This window comes from Schistosoma haematobium, chromosome 2, assembly GCF_000699445.3.
Source record: "Schistosoma haematobium chromosome 2, whole genome shotgun sequence".
Lineage (NCBI taxonomy): Eukaryota > Metazoa > Platyhelminthes > Trematoda > Strigeidida > Schistosomatidae > Schistosoma > Schistosoma haematobium.
The window spans coordinates 15,367,343-15,386,707 of NC_067197.1; the positions used below are offsets into that span (position 1 = coordinate 15,367,343).

Sequence of the window (19,365 nt, forward strand, 5' to 3'; positions counted from 1 at the left end):
GCCAAAGCGATAACAATCAAACGTTTAAAACCAGATCTATGTATCCAATAAGAGGCAGTAATAAATCTCTCTTTGCCCTGATAACATTGAACCTCTTTTTGTTTATTACGTCATTCATTATTTCAACTCCTTCTGAAGTCTAAATTACATCATTTCCATTTTTCTTCAACTCATAACTGACTGGTTTCAATTCTCTATACAATCATCTAATGTTTGTTAACTCCATGGGTTCTAATCACTATTTCAATGTTCTAGAACTTTCCCTCTCAAACTTTATTTGTCCAAAACAAAATGTTTATGACCTTAATAACTTTATCGGAATCTTCGTTAGATCATGATACACATATTCCTATCTAATCACCCTCGTATGCAAAAGTATGTCAATATCAGTAATAACATTGACTTTAAAATATTATAGGATGTAAGCAGCTGATGAAGATCTAACGAAATAAAATGAATTCATATTATTCTACACCAATCTTCGTTCTTGCCCTCTTTAAAATGACAAAGATCATATACTGCATAATATTTTTCAGCTAAGTTCAAAATTTGTCGTTCGGTAATCAATACTACGAGCACAAATTACATAAGCACAGATATAATGCACCTAACTGTGTTAGTGTACAAGCAGTGTAGTTCTAAAAAATTTCTTCTTCAAGGGTAAGTGGCTTTAAATAATGACGGTTTCTTCAGATAAAATAATTTAGCTTAATTTTGAATAAGTACCTAAGAAAAATAAAATAAACTTTTAAGTATGTATTAACGAATGGAAACAGACTAATTACAACATGGATCAGAGAAAAATATCGTTTTGTCTGACTGTTTAATTTGTTTTATTTTAAAACACTTAATTTGACCATGCTGTTATATCACTTATCATCTATCTGTTTCAGAGCACAGTTATTCAAATGGTATATACATATAACTCCGCCTGGAGCCCCTCTGAGGCTACTGCCGGTCCCAAGCCCAGATAAAGGAGGAGTATTGGACATGGGATTAGCGACCCCATCCCGTAGAAAACTAACTCGCTAAGAAAAACTCTAACCAGAATAAATTTATATATATATATATTCTCTAAACTTGATCAACACATGTCAGTATATATTGATCAATAATTAATTACAGTGACTGCCTATATACCTAATTTCATCAAAGGAACATCCATAACTTTGAAAAATGACATATAAGCCTCTTGTACATTTACAATTTGATGTAATACGTTATAAATACGATTTATTCTACTTAATTTTGTATTCTATGAAATATTTTAAAAGCACACCACTGAATATAAAATTAGTGTAATATTTGTTTCACAGTTCATAAACATGTTTCAAAGTGAGTTTATAAGTCAGTAGACACAAGTAAACAAATACAAAATTTGTGCATGTAGTTACAACTGCTATGATTCTTGATTGGCGGAATAACAAAGAAATTAAATAAAAAGTGAATTGTTTTAGTAAATATCACAAACTTTACAAACAACTTTTCCTACTGATAAATTTGATTGAAGAAAGAACAACAAGTGCTTTAGAATAAAGTGAATTTCTTTCCTTCATGAACTCTCGTCCGCTGAATACAACCTAGAAACAATAGTAATAAACAAAAACTTTACACTTAATGCATCTAAAGAGGAAGTGCATGCTCCAAAACAGTTGAGTAAAGACAGAAAACTTTTTATTATAAGAGTAGACAAGAGTGATACAACTCCTGTTATGAATATTTCTGGTTTTAAAAGAAAAGTAAATGAACATCTCTACAAGAGACCTTACGAAAACACCAAGAAAAATAAATGTAGAGCCACTTTAAATAAGTTGAAGACCGAGACGGCCAAAATGCTACAGTCTTTAAAATCGAAACTAGGACTTTCTCTGTGGTTCTCTCTATATGCAAAAAGCTTCAGCACTTGTAGATTCTATGGGTTACGAAAAATCCATAAAATAGATGTTCCACTAAGACAATTAGTTGATTATACAAATTCATCAACCAACAATCTTCATAAACATCTAGCCGAGATTCTTAAACCATATGAAAGCGAAATAAAGTTTGGAATAAGAAATTCTAGTGAATTTAAAGACTTCATCATTACTATCCACATGGAATATGAATTAATGGTAAGTGTTGGTGTTTGTTCATTGTTCACTAATGTTCCGATTAGGAAGGATTTTAATATTGCGCATAATCTTTTAGATTCTAACACTTAACTTAAACAACGATGTAAGTTAGGTCCCTCAGATATTACTAAAGCTCTGGATCTATGTTTGTATTCAACGTTTTTCAATTTTCGAGATTTGTGCAGGCAAACAGGTGAGGCTATATGATTACAGGTTTCTCCAATCGTTACTAACTTATTTATACATTCATTGGAAACAAGTGCTATCTCAAAGTATCCCCTTCCACCAACAATACGGTTAAGGTACGTAGATGACACTTTTGTCATCATAAAAAGAGATGGATTAGACGAACTGTTTATAAACTTCAACAGTTTACCCGACAAAATTAAATTCATTAAGGATTTGGAACCCGCTGAACATAGATTACCTTTTCTGGACCGTTGGGTTGAAAGAGAATGTAATGATTGTTTAAAAATTATAATATTCTGAAAACCAACATATTAGGTGAAATTTCTAAATTACGAGTCAGAACAGGCTCATCACAACAAAGTGATAGTGATCAAGAATTTGATAACCAAAATTAAAAAAAATCGTCACTGAACCAAGTGATAAAGAAACTGAAATGAATCTATTTGTGTCCACTCTGATGATGAATAATTATCCTAGGGATTTTATAAAAAGATTGATTAAGAAAGAAGATCGAGAAGATAAGAAAAGGGATAAACAAAAAGGATGGGTTAACATGGTGGTGGTCCCCTATCGTAAAGGAATTTCAAAAGAGATCAGAAGGATCCTAACTCTTCCAAATATAAGACTATTCTTTCGAACAAACCATACTCTACGATCAAAAATGGTAAGAATCAAAGATTCAATACACAAAGAGGAACAAAAAGATTATGTACATGAGACATCACTACAACTTAATGTAAAGGATGAAGGAATACAAACTTTACTTGAAGCACATTCCTAAATCTTCAGATGACATGAACAAGTTTAAAAACAAGTCAGCGATAGCATTGCACTCAATAGAGTCAGGTCATACGATCGATGTTAGTGGTATAAAAATCCTACATAACGGTTTTAGTTCTTACAGAGGGGGAGACTAACACTTGATGCCCTACACATATGGACATATCCAAACAGTATTAATATGAGAAACGGTATACAATTAGCTGCCCCGTGGCAACTAAGAATTAATAAGTAAAGATGAACTTATTCCATTTAATCAATCAGTTGTTATCTGGACAACAATTACTTTCAACTGTTCTAATCAGTTGGTTCATCTAAATAAAGGGTGAACGATTAACTTGAATGGCACAATAAAAAACGTCCACTCGTTTATTTTAATTCTGTTTATCTATCTTCACTTTATGCATGCTGTGACATGTTTGACTCATATCAACTATAAAAAATTGTCTGTTTTCTTCAAAAATTAACTGATCAGAGGCAATAAATAATCAGCGAAATTCCTTCTCATACCTCAGATCCAATTACAAATAGACACAAACTGTTATCTTAACATACTTGTTATTACACACAAGATGTCTCATACGCACTACATCAAATACTTACTTTCAAAATTGTTAACATAATTGGATGACCTGTTTAGTATACAGTCAACCGAAGAACCATCTACCTATTTATATTAGATAATATTGATGTTTGGTTATATTTCCTTGAAAAAAACTTAGACGAGATTGCCGAGCGAAATGTTGGATTTATTTAAAATTCAATGGCGGACATTTTAGTATCTGACATTAACTCGGCGCCCAGGGACTGTGAGAATATTCATTCAAACTTAGACGTTGTATCATATTAATAGAGATTAGTGGAGCAAAAGAAACAGTTATGAAAGGATTTCAAATGTGTAAAATGAATAAATATTTGTGTTAATGAATGAAAATTCCAGAAAAAAATTCTAAAACACGTGGAAACACGTTTCTAGAGAATGAAAATTGATATCATTGTTACGTAATAACAGCCATAAAATTGGAAATATTAATGGAGTAAAGTGAGTAAAGCCGAAAAAAAGACACAAGAATGAAAGAAAGGAATATATCTTTAAGAATATGAAATAAGTTATTACCTAACTGAACAACAAAAAATGGAAGTTGCTAGGGTGTTGAGAAACGTACCACTGTATCCTTTATAATAAATATGTTTGGTTTCGACTTGTTAAAAGCTATGGCTTCGGTGCAACGAAGTAAATTCGACATTGTTTGGGCATTGATTATTCATAACAGTTTTAAATTATCAACTGCTGAAAATGGGTTGTCCTTTTTGGTTGTACTATAAGATGTTAATAAGAAGCCTCCTTTCTGTTTTTCCAATGCAAGTGATTCGGGACTGGTAAATACGACTGAAAGTAATATGAGGTGGAAGTTTGTCAACTTTTGTTTGACATAACCTCTTCAGTGCGGCACTTAGTCTACAATTATTCACGCTAGCTATTTCATCATTTTAGAATCCAAGTCATAAAATGGTTGGCTTTTTCTTGACCATAGCAAATTCTACTCCTTCCCATACTAATTGGTAAGCTTTTTTAGGTAACCATTACCTCGCAAACACTATTCAACTATGTTTAATTCCTCTCCAATCTTTTCTTTTAACATGGTGTCAGTACACGACTGAATAGTGTTCTAAGCAAAGACCTTTTGCAGCTTATTGAATAGAAACTAATGAAATTCAAATAAGACTCACTACAAGTGTCTTTTCAGCGAATCGATCTTTTTATACAACGATTCGAATTACGCTGATCACCAGCATCAAGAAAATGCATGATCCACTGCAAACCAAATATTAAAGTGCTGTTTATAAAAAAGACTTTACTGTGGTCTCTTTTATGAACTACAATTCATCATCTACTTGACATTGCTGTCGATATTCTAAATGTGGAAACAACATATAGGAAGTTCAGTTGTTCAACCCAACAAGTGATGATCTAAATATTAAATAACAATTTAGTCTGGTTAACAAAACATTCCTTAACAGAATTCTTGGAATATGTAATCAAAAATAGATAAATTGTTCACATAACTTCATACTTGGCAGGCTAACTTTAAGATTTACTAAATGGAATCATCATATGCGTTAACATAGTTCATAGTTGATGTTAATGTTAAGGTTAATCTAGTTTACAAACATTACCCATTACTGTGACTGGATTTAAACTCTTTGTATTATTGAGTACAACATATCCTATTATATCACATTATTTTATATGCATTGATTATATATAGTTAATGTTTGTTTCGAAATTAATGTCTACCTCCATATTATGATAATTCTGACAAATTACTCTTCAATATTCTGTTATTCAATATGTAAGTTTTTGAGATTCGCTAAAATTAACCACCAAAACATATTAGCTTTCATCATCCCCTTTTTAGCTTCACTGTAATATTTTGGCCGTTAGATTTACTAACGTAGATAATGTAAAGTCAATAAAGATTCAGATAATAATGTTTAATAAATACTTTAGAATTTAGAGTGTTTAACATTAGTTCGATTCCGGTTTTAAACTTAATAGATAATCATCAATTGCTTAATTTTAATCATTAGAGTATTATTATTCTATAGAAAAATAACCCAATTGCTATCGTATTTTCAACTGTTTCTCATCATTTACAGCTTGTTTGTTAGAAAGGAAAACGGTTATATGACATTATAATCGTTTAATTTTTTTGTTTAGCCTATACTACATACAAGAAGAAAACATGACTTTAATCATGCTTTAAACTCAACAATGAAATAAGCAATTAGAATGAAATGATTAATTTCATTTGGAAAAAAAGCTAAAAGCTGAATACAGATAAGTAGAGAAACAAATGATTAAGTGAGTTACACTAGGAAATAAATGAATAAATATAATATAATGATACCCTCCAAAATTTGAACAAAACAATGTAGAACCAATATGTTAACAAATGTGCATATACAGAAAGACGGATGATTAGATATACAGCTAGGGATAAGATTGAATATTTATAAGTCATTCATATAACATGCATACAATCACAATACCAATTCACATTTAATGAAATCTTAATATGAATAAATAAATCTTGGGGATTATTTGTCAATTATATAAATGTTAACATTTCTCACAATAAAAGAAAAATGAATTCAAGAAGATTAGAGCAGAGATTGCCGGAAAGTTTGGCAAAAACATTTTGTCATCAGACATTTATGTTATGTATGAATATGTCTAATATAAGATGTGAAGTTAGCTACATAAAAAAAAACAAGTGATAGTCGTTAGAAAAAAAACTGAAAGGGGACAAGTTGTCTCTTTACCAATTCGTTTATCAACAAATCACGTCTTAACATATATATTTGAAATGAAACTCAATGCTTACCATAACTATTGTTTTAAACAAACAATCTAATTAAGGGATTAGATTGCTTTGGCAGCGATTATATAAGCTTGACTTAAATGAATGTTTGTAAAATTTGTGCATGTATTCCTGACAATCAACCAGTAGCAGACTGAAAAACTTGGTGGTTATATCTTAAACTGCGGTCCTGAGTAATGCGAATCCGAATTTTACGGACAGTATTAGTTTCTTTGAGATTAAATGTACGTCATGGAGAAAAATGCCTAAAAAAAGAGGAAATCTAGGTTCAGGGTTACCTCTAGATTGTCTCTAACAGCCTAACATCCTGGATAAATGATAAGCTAGGATTTTTAAAAAAATAGATTAGGCATAAATTATAGCTAATCGTTTTATTCTTCTTATATTTTAATAAACATTACCAACTCTCTCTAATTTTCTTTACTTATTAGTGGAATTTTCTACATAAAATCACCATTCATAATTTTATAATTGATAGACATGAAACGTTTTATAAAAGGTATGAATTCACTTGATGCTATTGTATTTATAAGACTTACATTAGCTGAATCAACACGGAATACGAGGTTGCTTTGTACAGCGGTTTTATTGACAGTGGTCTCGAAAGGTCATAAACCAATTGAGACCGAAAACGTTTAGATCTAATGAATATCAACATGATTTCAACTAACTACAATTTTCATTGATCTGCATAATTATACTTTTGTCAGTTTCTGATGCCATAAGATTCGTATTGATAGTTATTAATTAGCTACTTTTTCATTAAATTTAAATTAAAGATTTGACTAAACAAATAATTGTTTGAGCAAAACATTTAGTTTCTGTATAATATGTCAACAAACACTTAATCAGTTTCACGGTCGTGTTAAGACATTGTGTCTACATACAACAGCCGAGACTTTCTGACCGTCACAACTGTATCAACAATGAGAAATGATTATAAATAACAGCTCAAATGAAATAACTTACAAAGAATTCATAAAAGTCCTTTAGTTTGAAAGGTTCATTATAAGTACGGTTTTAATTAACATAACTTTAGATTCTGCTGGTGCTGAATGAAACATAACCCAAAGATCTCTAGCCTAATAATTACGAAAATGTCGCAAACTAATTAATTACTGAATTATGGACGATTCAACTTCCTAGCTGAAAAAGTTCATAGAAAAATTGACAAACAACGTCAAAATTAGGCACAAAAAAATCATCAGAATGAATATATAAATACTCGGATGTGGTTTAAAGCTTGATATTGACACGGCAACCACATCATTTGGCTATCCAGTACTTAACGGTCTTCGATCTTGGATGAATTTCATTTTATGACAAAAACACATATCAAAGCATCATTTTATACAAAGATACAAATGTTCCCCTTATTTCTTTTTCAAACGATAAACAATTAAGTTTTTAGTATTGCTGTTTTTATAATCAAGACTGCTGGAGATTAACCACACAGTTTTTCAATACAAAGGCAAAGTTTTAATGGCCTATGATAGTCTTACCTATATTTACTTGTTCTGGTTATAGATGATTTTAAATATGCACACTCTGTTTATCCTGTTTTTCATATCCAAACTTCCAAGTGCAATCGAAATGTAGAAACTAATTTTTATTTTAAGGCAAAGGTTCTTGGAAAACTTAGAAGTAAAACGTGCAAAGTCATTGTTTTTGCACATACATATAAACTAGTAAATGAAGTTAGATATGACTCAAGAAATGTACCTCTCTAATTCTATTAATGTTATTGAGTATAGTGTTGTGCATATAAGTATTAATTTATCTTCAGAAAACATAATTTTTACAGTCACTTTCAAATTCATACTACTCATCACTTTTGTTGATTAGTTTAATGAATAAACATTTCTTGTCAAGTTTATAAATTTCATTCCTTGTGTGATATTCACTAGAATATTTATTTATCACTAAATGTGGTATACACTTCGTCATTTCCATGGCTCTATTTCCGTATACTTTGAGATTATTTATTGAACATAGCCTTCTAACTTCACAGTATAGAGATTTCACCAGTCGCGATTTGTAGCTTATCGTATGAGACCCACAAAAGTTTCGATAATGTCTTCGAAAAGCATCGCTGTCATATCGGGAGATACCTATGCCTAAGAAATGAAATGAATCATCTATTTCATGTTCCAATGCAAATTCATATTGGAATGTGCCTTATAAAAAGCCTTCCAACAGAGTAATTTCATTATTTACATGGTTACACAGAAGTTTTTTTTCTTTCCATATTTTCGACAAATATATCAGTAAAAATTGATCCCACAGGACTACCTGCATTTACTCCATCTACTTGACAGTATAATTTAATTTTTCTCTGAAAATGAACATTTTGGTACCTAATCTTGGTAATCAGTCGATTTATGACTTTGTATACATACAGTTTCTAAAATGTTAGCCAATGACTTCAATAGATACTTTTAGAGAAATAATGATGATATAACATAGATGACTATAAGTTTATTAGTTATATTTTTTTCATCTAAGTTCTGGCCAATTCAAAAATATATTCTAAATAATTAATAGTCAGCTATTCAGTCTTAGTTTGTTTGCTAACTAAGAACCCCCTTTCAAATAGGAAAAATTAACGGTGAAGATTATTTACTTCAGTGGCATACTAGGTTTGAGTAGTTTTATCTGTGCATATATATAAATAAAAAGGGGTGATTATTGTAGTTTGAATTTATTATACCCCATTCCACCAAACATATAGTTGGTCTAGAGGTATTTAGTGATTTTATTTTACTTTATGTACCTGGATAGAACTTCAGCTTTGTGTCTTTGATGATAATCATCAGGTTTATATTGGTTTAAATCAAAGTTAGTTGCCAATCAATTTCACATAACATTACATCATGAGTAACTGATTTCAACTTCATAGGACAAGAGTTAATTCAATGTGACTACTTGTTGGAATCTAAATATTTGACTGATAATTCAATACAATGGGATCTATCCAAATTAAACACATTCAAAAAAACAAGATATTAAGAATTCCAGGTTGATTTATGTGGGATATCCTTGAATTTATCTTCAAGTTAATCTAAAAATGATTGTTGTCCATGAAATTAAAATCTATATATATTTTCGAGTTATATATAAAAAACTTTTAAAAACAATCAAATGGGATCATTTATTAATATTGATAAATAAAGTCTTACATCTTTGAAAGAACAAAACTTATCCAATTTTTTCTAGTTATCTAAACTTATGTGAAATATGTTGATTAAATGACTTTACATCAAGCAGTTTCATTTGAAATCAATCATTATCCATGACGAAATAAACTTAGTCAGTCAGTCAGTCAGTCACATCTTAGAACTTCGTACGTTCGTACATCCGTTCGAGTTGCCATACCAAATTAGTACAGTGATACAATTATCGATTGAAATCCTATAGTGGTAGAAATTGTAAAAATATAAACATCACACTAGACCATGTTGTTCATAATCAAATCCTTCATACACCTCCTAACAACTCTCTTATCTTTACAACTAACACTTATCCTGTTCTTTTATCATCCCGTGCCTCTAATCCAAACGAAATAAACAAAATGACTAACATCGTTTACAAAATGAGTCACAAAAAAATTTTAGCTATTCTCACTTATTAACAATTACTACTTAGTTAATTATTTCATAAGTAATAAACTGTACTTATGAAACTAATCTCATATAGCATTGAGTCAAAAATCTAAACAAAATATTATTATAAAAAAATGTTGGCATACCATTTGATTATCATAGGGATCATAATATTTTTTATTGTATTTTACCTTTGATCTAACGACATTAGTCGTTCAGTTTAGGTCAATGATTTATTTTTTCAACAAAAAGTGTATGGATTGTAATCCAATGAATCAATTCACATAGATGTATATAATATACAGACAGGTTTAAATAAAATAAACTGAACTATGGTCATAATAAAGAATATTCTATATAGTTTACAGTTTTTTATCATTGGTAATTGTAATTATAATAGTTGAATTCATGAGTCAATATGTAAGTCAGACCATTATTGAAAAACTTGGAATCATCGGTGGTTTTTTAACTTATATTGATTGATGTATTCAACTATTAAAATTACTACAATCTCGATGAGCACCATTCTCATAATCATTGTAATTATGTTTAGTTTCAGTGAAATCAATAATATGTTATCTTTGGTTAGCCTATTGTATAATGTTACTTTTATGATTGGACATGAATCTCTCTGAATTTCTTTTAGTAACAATATATACAATCGACATTTGATAATGGGTAATTTGTAATGATTTAACCAACCCGATAATAGGTTTTCATTTTAAAAAAATTATCGTGGATGCGCACTGATGAAAAGTTTCATATCAGGGCTTTCAGGTATTCCATAGTGGCCTAATTTCAATTAACTTATGGATTCAACCATTAAATTACTACAATATTCACAAAAACCCCTCTCCGAAAAAAAATATTTGCCAGGATACGATTGAAATGCAAGGGAAAATTATGGATTATTTTAGGCCAACTATTTGCTCTTCAACAGTGTATGAACATGATCATATCAACATTAGTGTTATCTTTAGCCCATTGAATTGTAGTCTAATAACATATTTTTAAAAGTAGTCAATTATGATGTAACACCCAAAACACCGATTGTTTTTTAATGGGTATCTGGCTTAATTTCAAGATAATTATATTTCTGCAATTAGGATGTATCATTAAAATGTTGAGTATTTAACTCAAAATCAGTCACTTGTAAGTATGAGATTAGTATTCGACTAAATGAATTATGATGACTTGCTTGATTTTACTAGTTGATTTTCCTCAAATTCGATATTTCATACTACGTACTAATGTATCTTCATTTACTATTATGAGACCGACAGTAGATAGATAATACTTTCTTATTATATTTAATAAATAGTAGACTCTTTTTACATTTAGAGCAAACAGGATTTTAATATTATCTAGTTAATTACACATGTTAAGTCTATAAACGCAAATGAAGATCGTAATACTTTTCTGTTTTAGCATTCGTTATTTTATTTTTCAAACCCTTATATAATATGACTGTTCATTTTATTTAAGTAGAAGGTTGTTTTTTAATTTGGTCTTAAAAGCAATCTCAACATAAATACAAGGTAAACATCCCTTTCAAATAGGATAGAATCAACAACTTAAAACCGTTCAAATCTAACATGATTATGACAATAATTGGGATTGTTTTAAAAATAAAAACCCCGCCATTTTTGCAATTACTCAATTTATAAATTATTCTTTTTACGTTTCTATATAATTTCTATTATTTCTAACAATTCCAACATAGCATTCAGGGTTAATTACTGTGAGGATATAACCAAATAGGTTCATCTAGCAGTAATTGAAAAAAAAGTATTAACTACGAAAAAAAGTTCCATATAGTGACAAATGATCTATCAATTATTGATAGAGTTAAATTTATGATTGTAATAAACCACAAAAACATTCTATTCAAAATGATTATATGTTGATATTGAATGTTTTCAAAAATGGTAGAAGTCACTTGAGTGACATATGAAGTTAAAACATTACTTAAGTAAATGTTCCTGGATCATTATAGTGATATTGTGGTGTGTGCTACTTATATTGACATAAGTAGTATGTGATGTTAGTCGTGGACAGAAGGTCTGGCAGCAGAAAGACAAGAGGATCGAATGGCAAAGAATCGAAACAGGATGCAATTTGTATGAAAATGCAACAACAATGAAATCTGAGTCATTTTGAGACAATTGGTGGACATTTTACAAATTAAGCATTTACTATATGATTGTTAGATTTTATTAACAAGTCTTGTAATTTTTTGTTAAATACATTCGATTGTCCCCACTTGTGTTCTTGTTCACTACAACACTATTATAATATATAAGTCGTAAGCTTTTTTATACACAAAACTAATTATTAAGTTTGATTATACATGTTTATCAAATAATAAATATATCAGTTTACTTTACACTTGATTTCAACGATTAACTGTTTAGGACTTAGATAACAAAGTTTAGAATCTAAAGCGCTTTTGAATGTAACTATGTTTAAATGATAGAGCTATTGTTCAACTAAATACGTAACTTATTTCTGAATGGTTGACCACATTTCTGGCAGTGTTTTCAAATATTTGATTCACTATACAAATAAATAAGTATGTACAACATAAATAATATTTAAAATGAAGAATTAAATTCACTTTAATGTTTTCATTGCATATGTACAATCTTTCTTAAATTGAGAATATATAGACAAACCAATCAGGTATAAGATAACAGGTCTTTGATTTTGGTGTCAGTTCGTGATGAAAACCCTAAATCTAATTCCTAACCTTAACTATCAACCGTTAATCATAATTCTAATTCATCACACTGGTTTATAACCCTGATTTGGTCTTAGTTATTCGATGGACATTGTCAAGGTCACTTTAGCGTCTCTCAAAGGTCGTCTATAAATTACAGTCTCATCGAATATTCTTCTATCAAAAAAATGACCTAATTATTATTGTCCGTAGTTTACACATTTTTCAGTATAAATTATCCACTCTTTTATATTACTTTGTACTGTCAGAAGGCCAGCATTAAATATTGTGCTTTTCTACTGAAAAAAAATTAGAAGTTAGCACAATAAAGACAATAATACATATCGTTTACTTTAAGATTTATAATAGAAGTAAACAATCTCTCAATTCTATACCATATTAAAAGACTGATGTACAAGTAGAAATACTCTTTCTCATTGAATAACCTCTATAATCTATTTTCTTTAAATAAGCATAAAACATATACTCAATATAAGACTTGTTGAGCGTCTTATGATATGATTTAATTTCCCATAGTTATAATGTTTATTGGAAATATAAAAAAAAGCTCAAGTATCTAGAAGTTATATTTTAAGTAATATCGACGAGACTAACAAAAATAATCAAATTAGTTAGTTTGTTTTGTTTTGTTTTTTGTTTTTTTTTAATACTTAAAATATGTTTCTACCGCGCTAACCTTAATTGAGAAATGATTGGTCAGTTTCGGTTCAGTATACTCTTTGGTTAAAATTGTCTTACTAGCGAATAGCTTTATAAGAATAAAAACTATACTAAATAAAAACTTGGCATTTATCATTATATTAATGAAATATTTAGTCATGGAACATGTTGAATGATTTGTAACTTATTTATATTGTAGACTATTCTATGTTATTCAATTTCTATATTCTATTTAAAGTAATTAATTGTAAAAATATACAAATAAAAGTTTATCATATTACAATATTCAATAATTAAGACATTATAACCTTCTTTACCAAAAAAAAGGCATCTTGATATTGTTGAACATTTAATAAAAGGTACTTTTAATTCAATTATTTAATGAATCATAATACATCGACAACTTGTTCTAATTTTATGAATCAATTTAAACAACAACAAACTTATTATATTCATGATTGTCAATTGAGAACACAATCAAAATATTGTTTACCATCTGAAATTGATCAAAATAAATTAGAAACAAGAATTGTAATTGATGAAATTAATCATAATCAACCTAATTATTTATTATCTTCACAATTTCAACAACCTTTAGAACAAAATTTAAATGTGTTTTCTAGACAGGATAATGATTTAATGAGTATGTCAAGTGAAAAATTAGATATACCTTTAAAAAGTCAATTGAGTAATAAAGAAAGTCATACAACAATAGATAAATTACATACAAATTTATCAAATGATTTAATATATGATAATGATAATAAATGTATAACAGTGAAATGTGAAAATCTTGGAAATAATAATGAAATAGAATCTACAAATCTAGATAATGTTATTCAAGGAAAAAAACGTGAAACATGGGATTCGAAAATTGATTTCTTATTGGCTGTTATTGGTTTCGCTGTAGATCTTGGAAATATTTGGCGATTTCCATTTATATGTTATCGTAACGGTGGAGGTAGGCTCAAGTAAATTTTAATATATATATATATATATATATAACTAAGAAATCTAAGGATCTTAATGTTGATCACAATTACATTTCAATTTCATTTTGTTCATAAATGATAAAACATGAAAACCTAACCTGATGTTGATCTATGAACAAAAATTCCTTCATACTTTGATACATAAATAATTTTTTCAGAATAAAAAGGCTGATATATATATATATTGACTTATGGTGCAAAATTTTGTAAAATGTACTAAAATCAACATGATCTCGTTCAAACCAGTCGACATAATTAATTACATTTGTTGTTTAGTGTAGTTGTGCATTTAAAAAATAAAACCAATAAAAACATGCATATTATTGTAAAAACTATGAATTAAGGGCTAAATGTCACTAAAATGATACATAATTTTAAAATATTTATGTACAAAGATGAATTAAAACTTCAACCCATTGCATAAACTAATGGCTATCTGAACTCAGTAGCTAAGTGGATAACATGATTGCGTTTGAAGTGAACGATACTGGGTTCGAACACCAGAGTGAAGATTAACTATGAAATGCAGGTACATCCAGCCGATCAGTCCTAAATAGGACGAAACGGGCGTCCTGAATTCCACCGCTAGCCACTATCTATCTTTGTCTAGAATACTTGTGAATTAAGACAATATCAAAGCAATCCGCATAGAATGCACATTTGTCAATAAAAGGCTGATCAATTACAGTCCTAGATATTAAACAGAAGATTCAAACAACCAATACAAAACTTTGTTCAAAATTACGAAACATAAAACCATGCTAGTTCAATATGATGGAAATAACCATAGAAATAATTATTCAACTTCTTTTTCTAAATATCTTCTATTTAATTATAAATTATATAATACAAATAATAATATTTCCATTATTGTGTAATTATAAAGTGGTCTAACTTCAATTGACTTATGATCTCAACTATTAAAATGAATATAATATCCACAAAACCCCTTCTGATAATGAATGATTAATTTAAAGAGAAAGATTATTATTATTATCATTTTGATTGAACAAGAAAGAATTAATTTCCAGTTGAAATAACCTATTTCTCATAGTTCAATGGTGAATAACATTTTCATAACTAAATGTTTATTCAATTAAATTAATTAGTGTAGTAAATGAAATAAGCAACAAGAACAAAAAAATAAATCAAATACTTTTATTGAATTCAATAAATTACTTTAGTATCATAAGGGGTTTTTGTGGATATTATAATAATTTCAATAGTTGAGATCATGAGTTAATTGAAGCTAGACCATCATGAAAAACTTGGAAGCACTGGACGGTCGTTTCGTCCCGTTGTAGGACTCCTCAACAGTGAGCATCCACAACCCCACCTCACGAGATTAAAACCCAGGACTTATCCGTCTCGTGCTTTCATGTTTTTCATATTGACCTAGCTTTAATTGACCTATGATCTCAACTATTGAAATGACTTTACATAAAATCGCTTAGAACATTGATAGAATCTTGAAATGATGAAATTATCTAAAGCTGCAAGCCTATTTCTTATTATTTCATACAATAATAATCGTAATCAACTAAGCAACGTTTTAAATACATGTGTATCACAATTATAAATTTTATTTTTACGACTGATATGATAATATGGATTATATACATCAGAATGATCTGATATTTTGAAAGTGATCATTAAACTAAGATTTAAGGATCTGAAGTTTTTAAATAATGTATATTTAAAACAATTAGTCCTTTTGATAAATTTCGATAGTGTAATAATAAGACGAAGATTATCAGAACTATGCGATATATTAGCGCAATACATTTAGAACAATCCGATCATACATATAGTTGTTAAGATCATTTTTATATAAAAATAAAAGGTCAACTAGACTAGAAGTGGAGGGTGAGAGGAGACATGGATAATGCAGAAATAATGTGGTGTTGTACAAAAGTACAAAAAGGTGTATACTAAGGTTTATTGAAGCCTTAGCCATATAAAATTTCAAATCCCCTCTGTGTATTGAAAAACAGTTTGTTCTCACCTTTAACCTACCCTGGTAATATTAGCAAAATTATCCACAGTGATGTGGTTTCAAATTGTTTTCACATTATTTTCTTTATTATCGTTGTCTCCTCTTACCCTCCATTTCTAATCTAGTTGACCTTTTATTTAAGATAATTAATCCAATAAAAATTAATTTATACTCTATGATTCAAAACTATTCATAAATTAATATTCCATTATAGGTTCATAGACAAAAATAAATAAACTTACATTTTATTAGATAAGTCGCACTGAAACATCTGAAAATCAAAGTTTATTAATCACACTATTATATCTATGAATAATACTACCACTAACTTTCTTCTATTTTTGTGATGTAAGTCTTTTCATCGGATAATCTAAAGTGATAAATTTATAGAAACTTACTTCCAACCTGTCACAACTGATTTCATCATTTTCAAAGGATTTATAATTCTGACAAACGACTTATAGATTATGGATCATTAGACGTAGTATTTGACTAATTTTATTAACTACTTAATCTAATTGCCATTCACTACTGAACAATCAAAGTTTATCAATTTGTTATTGTTGGATTCATCCACAGAAAGATTATGGCATGTTATTTTGGAAGACGAAAACTAATCAATAAAGTCAAAATACATTTCAAATAAACAGTCTATTAATCAAAAAGTTCTACTTTTAACAAGAACAATAATATTGCTAAACTTTGCATAAGATGTAAGATTGTAGTTAGAGGTAGAAAACAGTAAATTCTTGACTTACATTTCGTGCTGTTTGGTACTCGTCAGTAAGGTGCACCTATAAGCTTAAGGGAATTGATGCTTCTTGTAGACTACCTCAAACCACCATCTTACATCTCAACATAATGCATGCGATGTTGAGCCACTAATACTAGTGACCACATTTAAATTTGATTGATATAATTCAATCTGCAATAAGAATGACTGGACACACATTATTATTGATTATAACCTACTGATTAATAAATTGCTCATTTATTCATGGTCATGAAATCAATTGTACCAACGTAGATAAAAGGTATTTTAATTAATATCATGATAAATTTGTTATAATCTATTCAAGTTTAATTAGAAACTAATAAAAATATCTTACCTTAAACTGATCAATAGCTAGTTATAGATAAATTGTATTTTTATATACTAATGTACGATTGGTTGTCATTGTTATCTCATTAAGATTTGATAGTTTACAATGTATAAATTCATACCTTTGTATTGAATTACATTATAATATTTTTACATACCATTTTAGTCAAGAATAAATTAGTGTGTATGTCAATCATGTGACATCTGTTACTTTAGAAACATTTTACATAGGATTATTTGTAACATTTCTAAAGTTTTAGTTTAATCTATAATATTAGATTTTTTCAATGGTTAAGATTATGAGTCAGTTGAAGCTAGACAGTCATAGAAAACTTGGAAGCACTGGACGGCCGTTTCGTCCTATTAGGCGACTCCTCAGCAGTGCGCATCCACGACCTCGCCCCCTGCGAGATTCGAACACAGGAGCACTTAACCACTAGACCACTGGCCGGCATCCAACCGTGTTAATGTCTTACTTCAACCAATCCACGAAATTGAGCGACACATCTACGATTATCTTCAGTGAGTTACTATCTCACAATAGACCTGGTTGAACTCCACTGGTCACTACTTCTCACTAGAACTCCAGGATATACCTCGTGAAGCCAGTCACTAGTGAGCACATGTTGAATAATATCAGATGGACTTTGTGGATATTATAGTAATTTCAATGGTTAAAATCATGAGTCAGTTGAACAGATAACTAATAGTGTAAGTAAAGAGTACATTAAAATAAATAAACAATATATTTACAGATATCCCAATGAGTAGAAAAATTAAATTTTCTTGACATTTCATGACTTAGTGTAAGCAACTTCCTCAGTGACTAAATAACCAAATCACTAAAATGTTTCACTAAACATTTACTCATTGTTTTACTTTTTAAATGATTATGTGTGTAGAGGTGTTTACTAACTAAATATATATGTATCTGATTAATAATAATATAGATAATTCATTAGTATTCACTAACCATTATTAGTTTGATCATATAGGAATTATTAAACAAAATAATTCAATAAATAATATGTTTAACGATTTTGAAGTCCGTTTATTTAAGATTTCAACAGCCGTGTCTCCTTTAAATTCCATATTCATAAACAAGATTTTCTTCTATACTGTCGATACTTTTTCATGATGAATCTGTTCCAATGACATAATATATGAGAAACTACTTCAACTTTGAAAAACTCTCGTCAGAAATGATTATCCACTTACATTCGTCCATGATAATTTAACACCTAGACTTCATCATGAAGAAGCATCGACAGTACAGAAGAAAACCTTGTTTATGAATATGGAAAATAAAGGAGACGTGGCTGCTGAAATCTTAAATAAATAATATGCTTCTTTAACAAAGTGTGAAATAATCATCTGAAAGTATAGTATGTTAATGAAATATGAATAATACGAAAAAGTAATTAAACTATGTTACTCAATAGAAGATTGAATTATCCTAAGAAAAATGATCATAACACTCTGGAGAAACTGGAGAAAAAAAATTAACCGGATGATGTAATAAAATAAGGTAATAAATAATGAAACAAATGAATATTCTTCAAGTAACTCAAATTAAAAATGTTCAGTTTGATAGAAAATAAATCAAGACAATTAATTACAAGTTGATCATATTATTTTTAAAATAATGTGAACAAATTGTGTAGCAGTTATTTCTTCAAAAGGGCCCCTAAGTGCCCTGGTGCGGTCGAGAGTGAGGAGAGTCAGCTCTCCCTCTCGAAATGCTCGTACATGGCCACGTGCATACAACCACTGTCAGGGAATTCCTACTCACTGCCTTCTCGCAGCA

At 29.1% G+C, this 19,365-nt stretch overlaps 1 protein-coding gene across 1 annotated transcript in view; it reads left to right on the forward strand.

Moving 5' to 3' along the window:
• The first annotated feature begins 13,613 nt into the window (after nt 1–13,613).
• The window catches only part of SLC6A4_2 (Sodium-dependent serotonin transporter), a 61,906-nt gene continuing 56,154 nt past the window's right edge, over nt 13,614–19,365 (forward strand). The window contains exon 1 of the mRNA XM_051219163.1: nt 13,614–14,429. Within this exon, the coding sequence (XP_051067602.1) occupies nt 13,850–14,429 (580 nt within the window). The 5' untranslated portion in view covers nt 13,614–13,849. The remainder of the gene's footprint in view (nt 14,430–19,365) is intronic.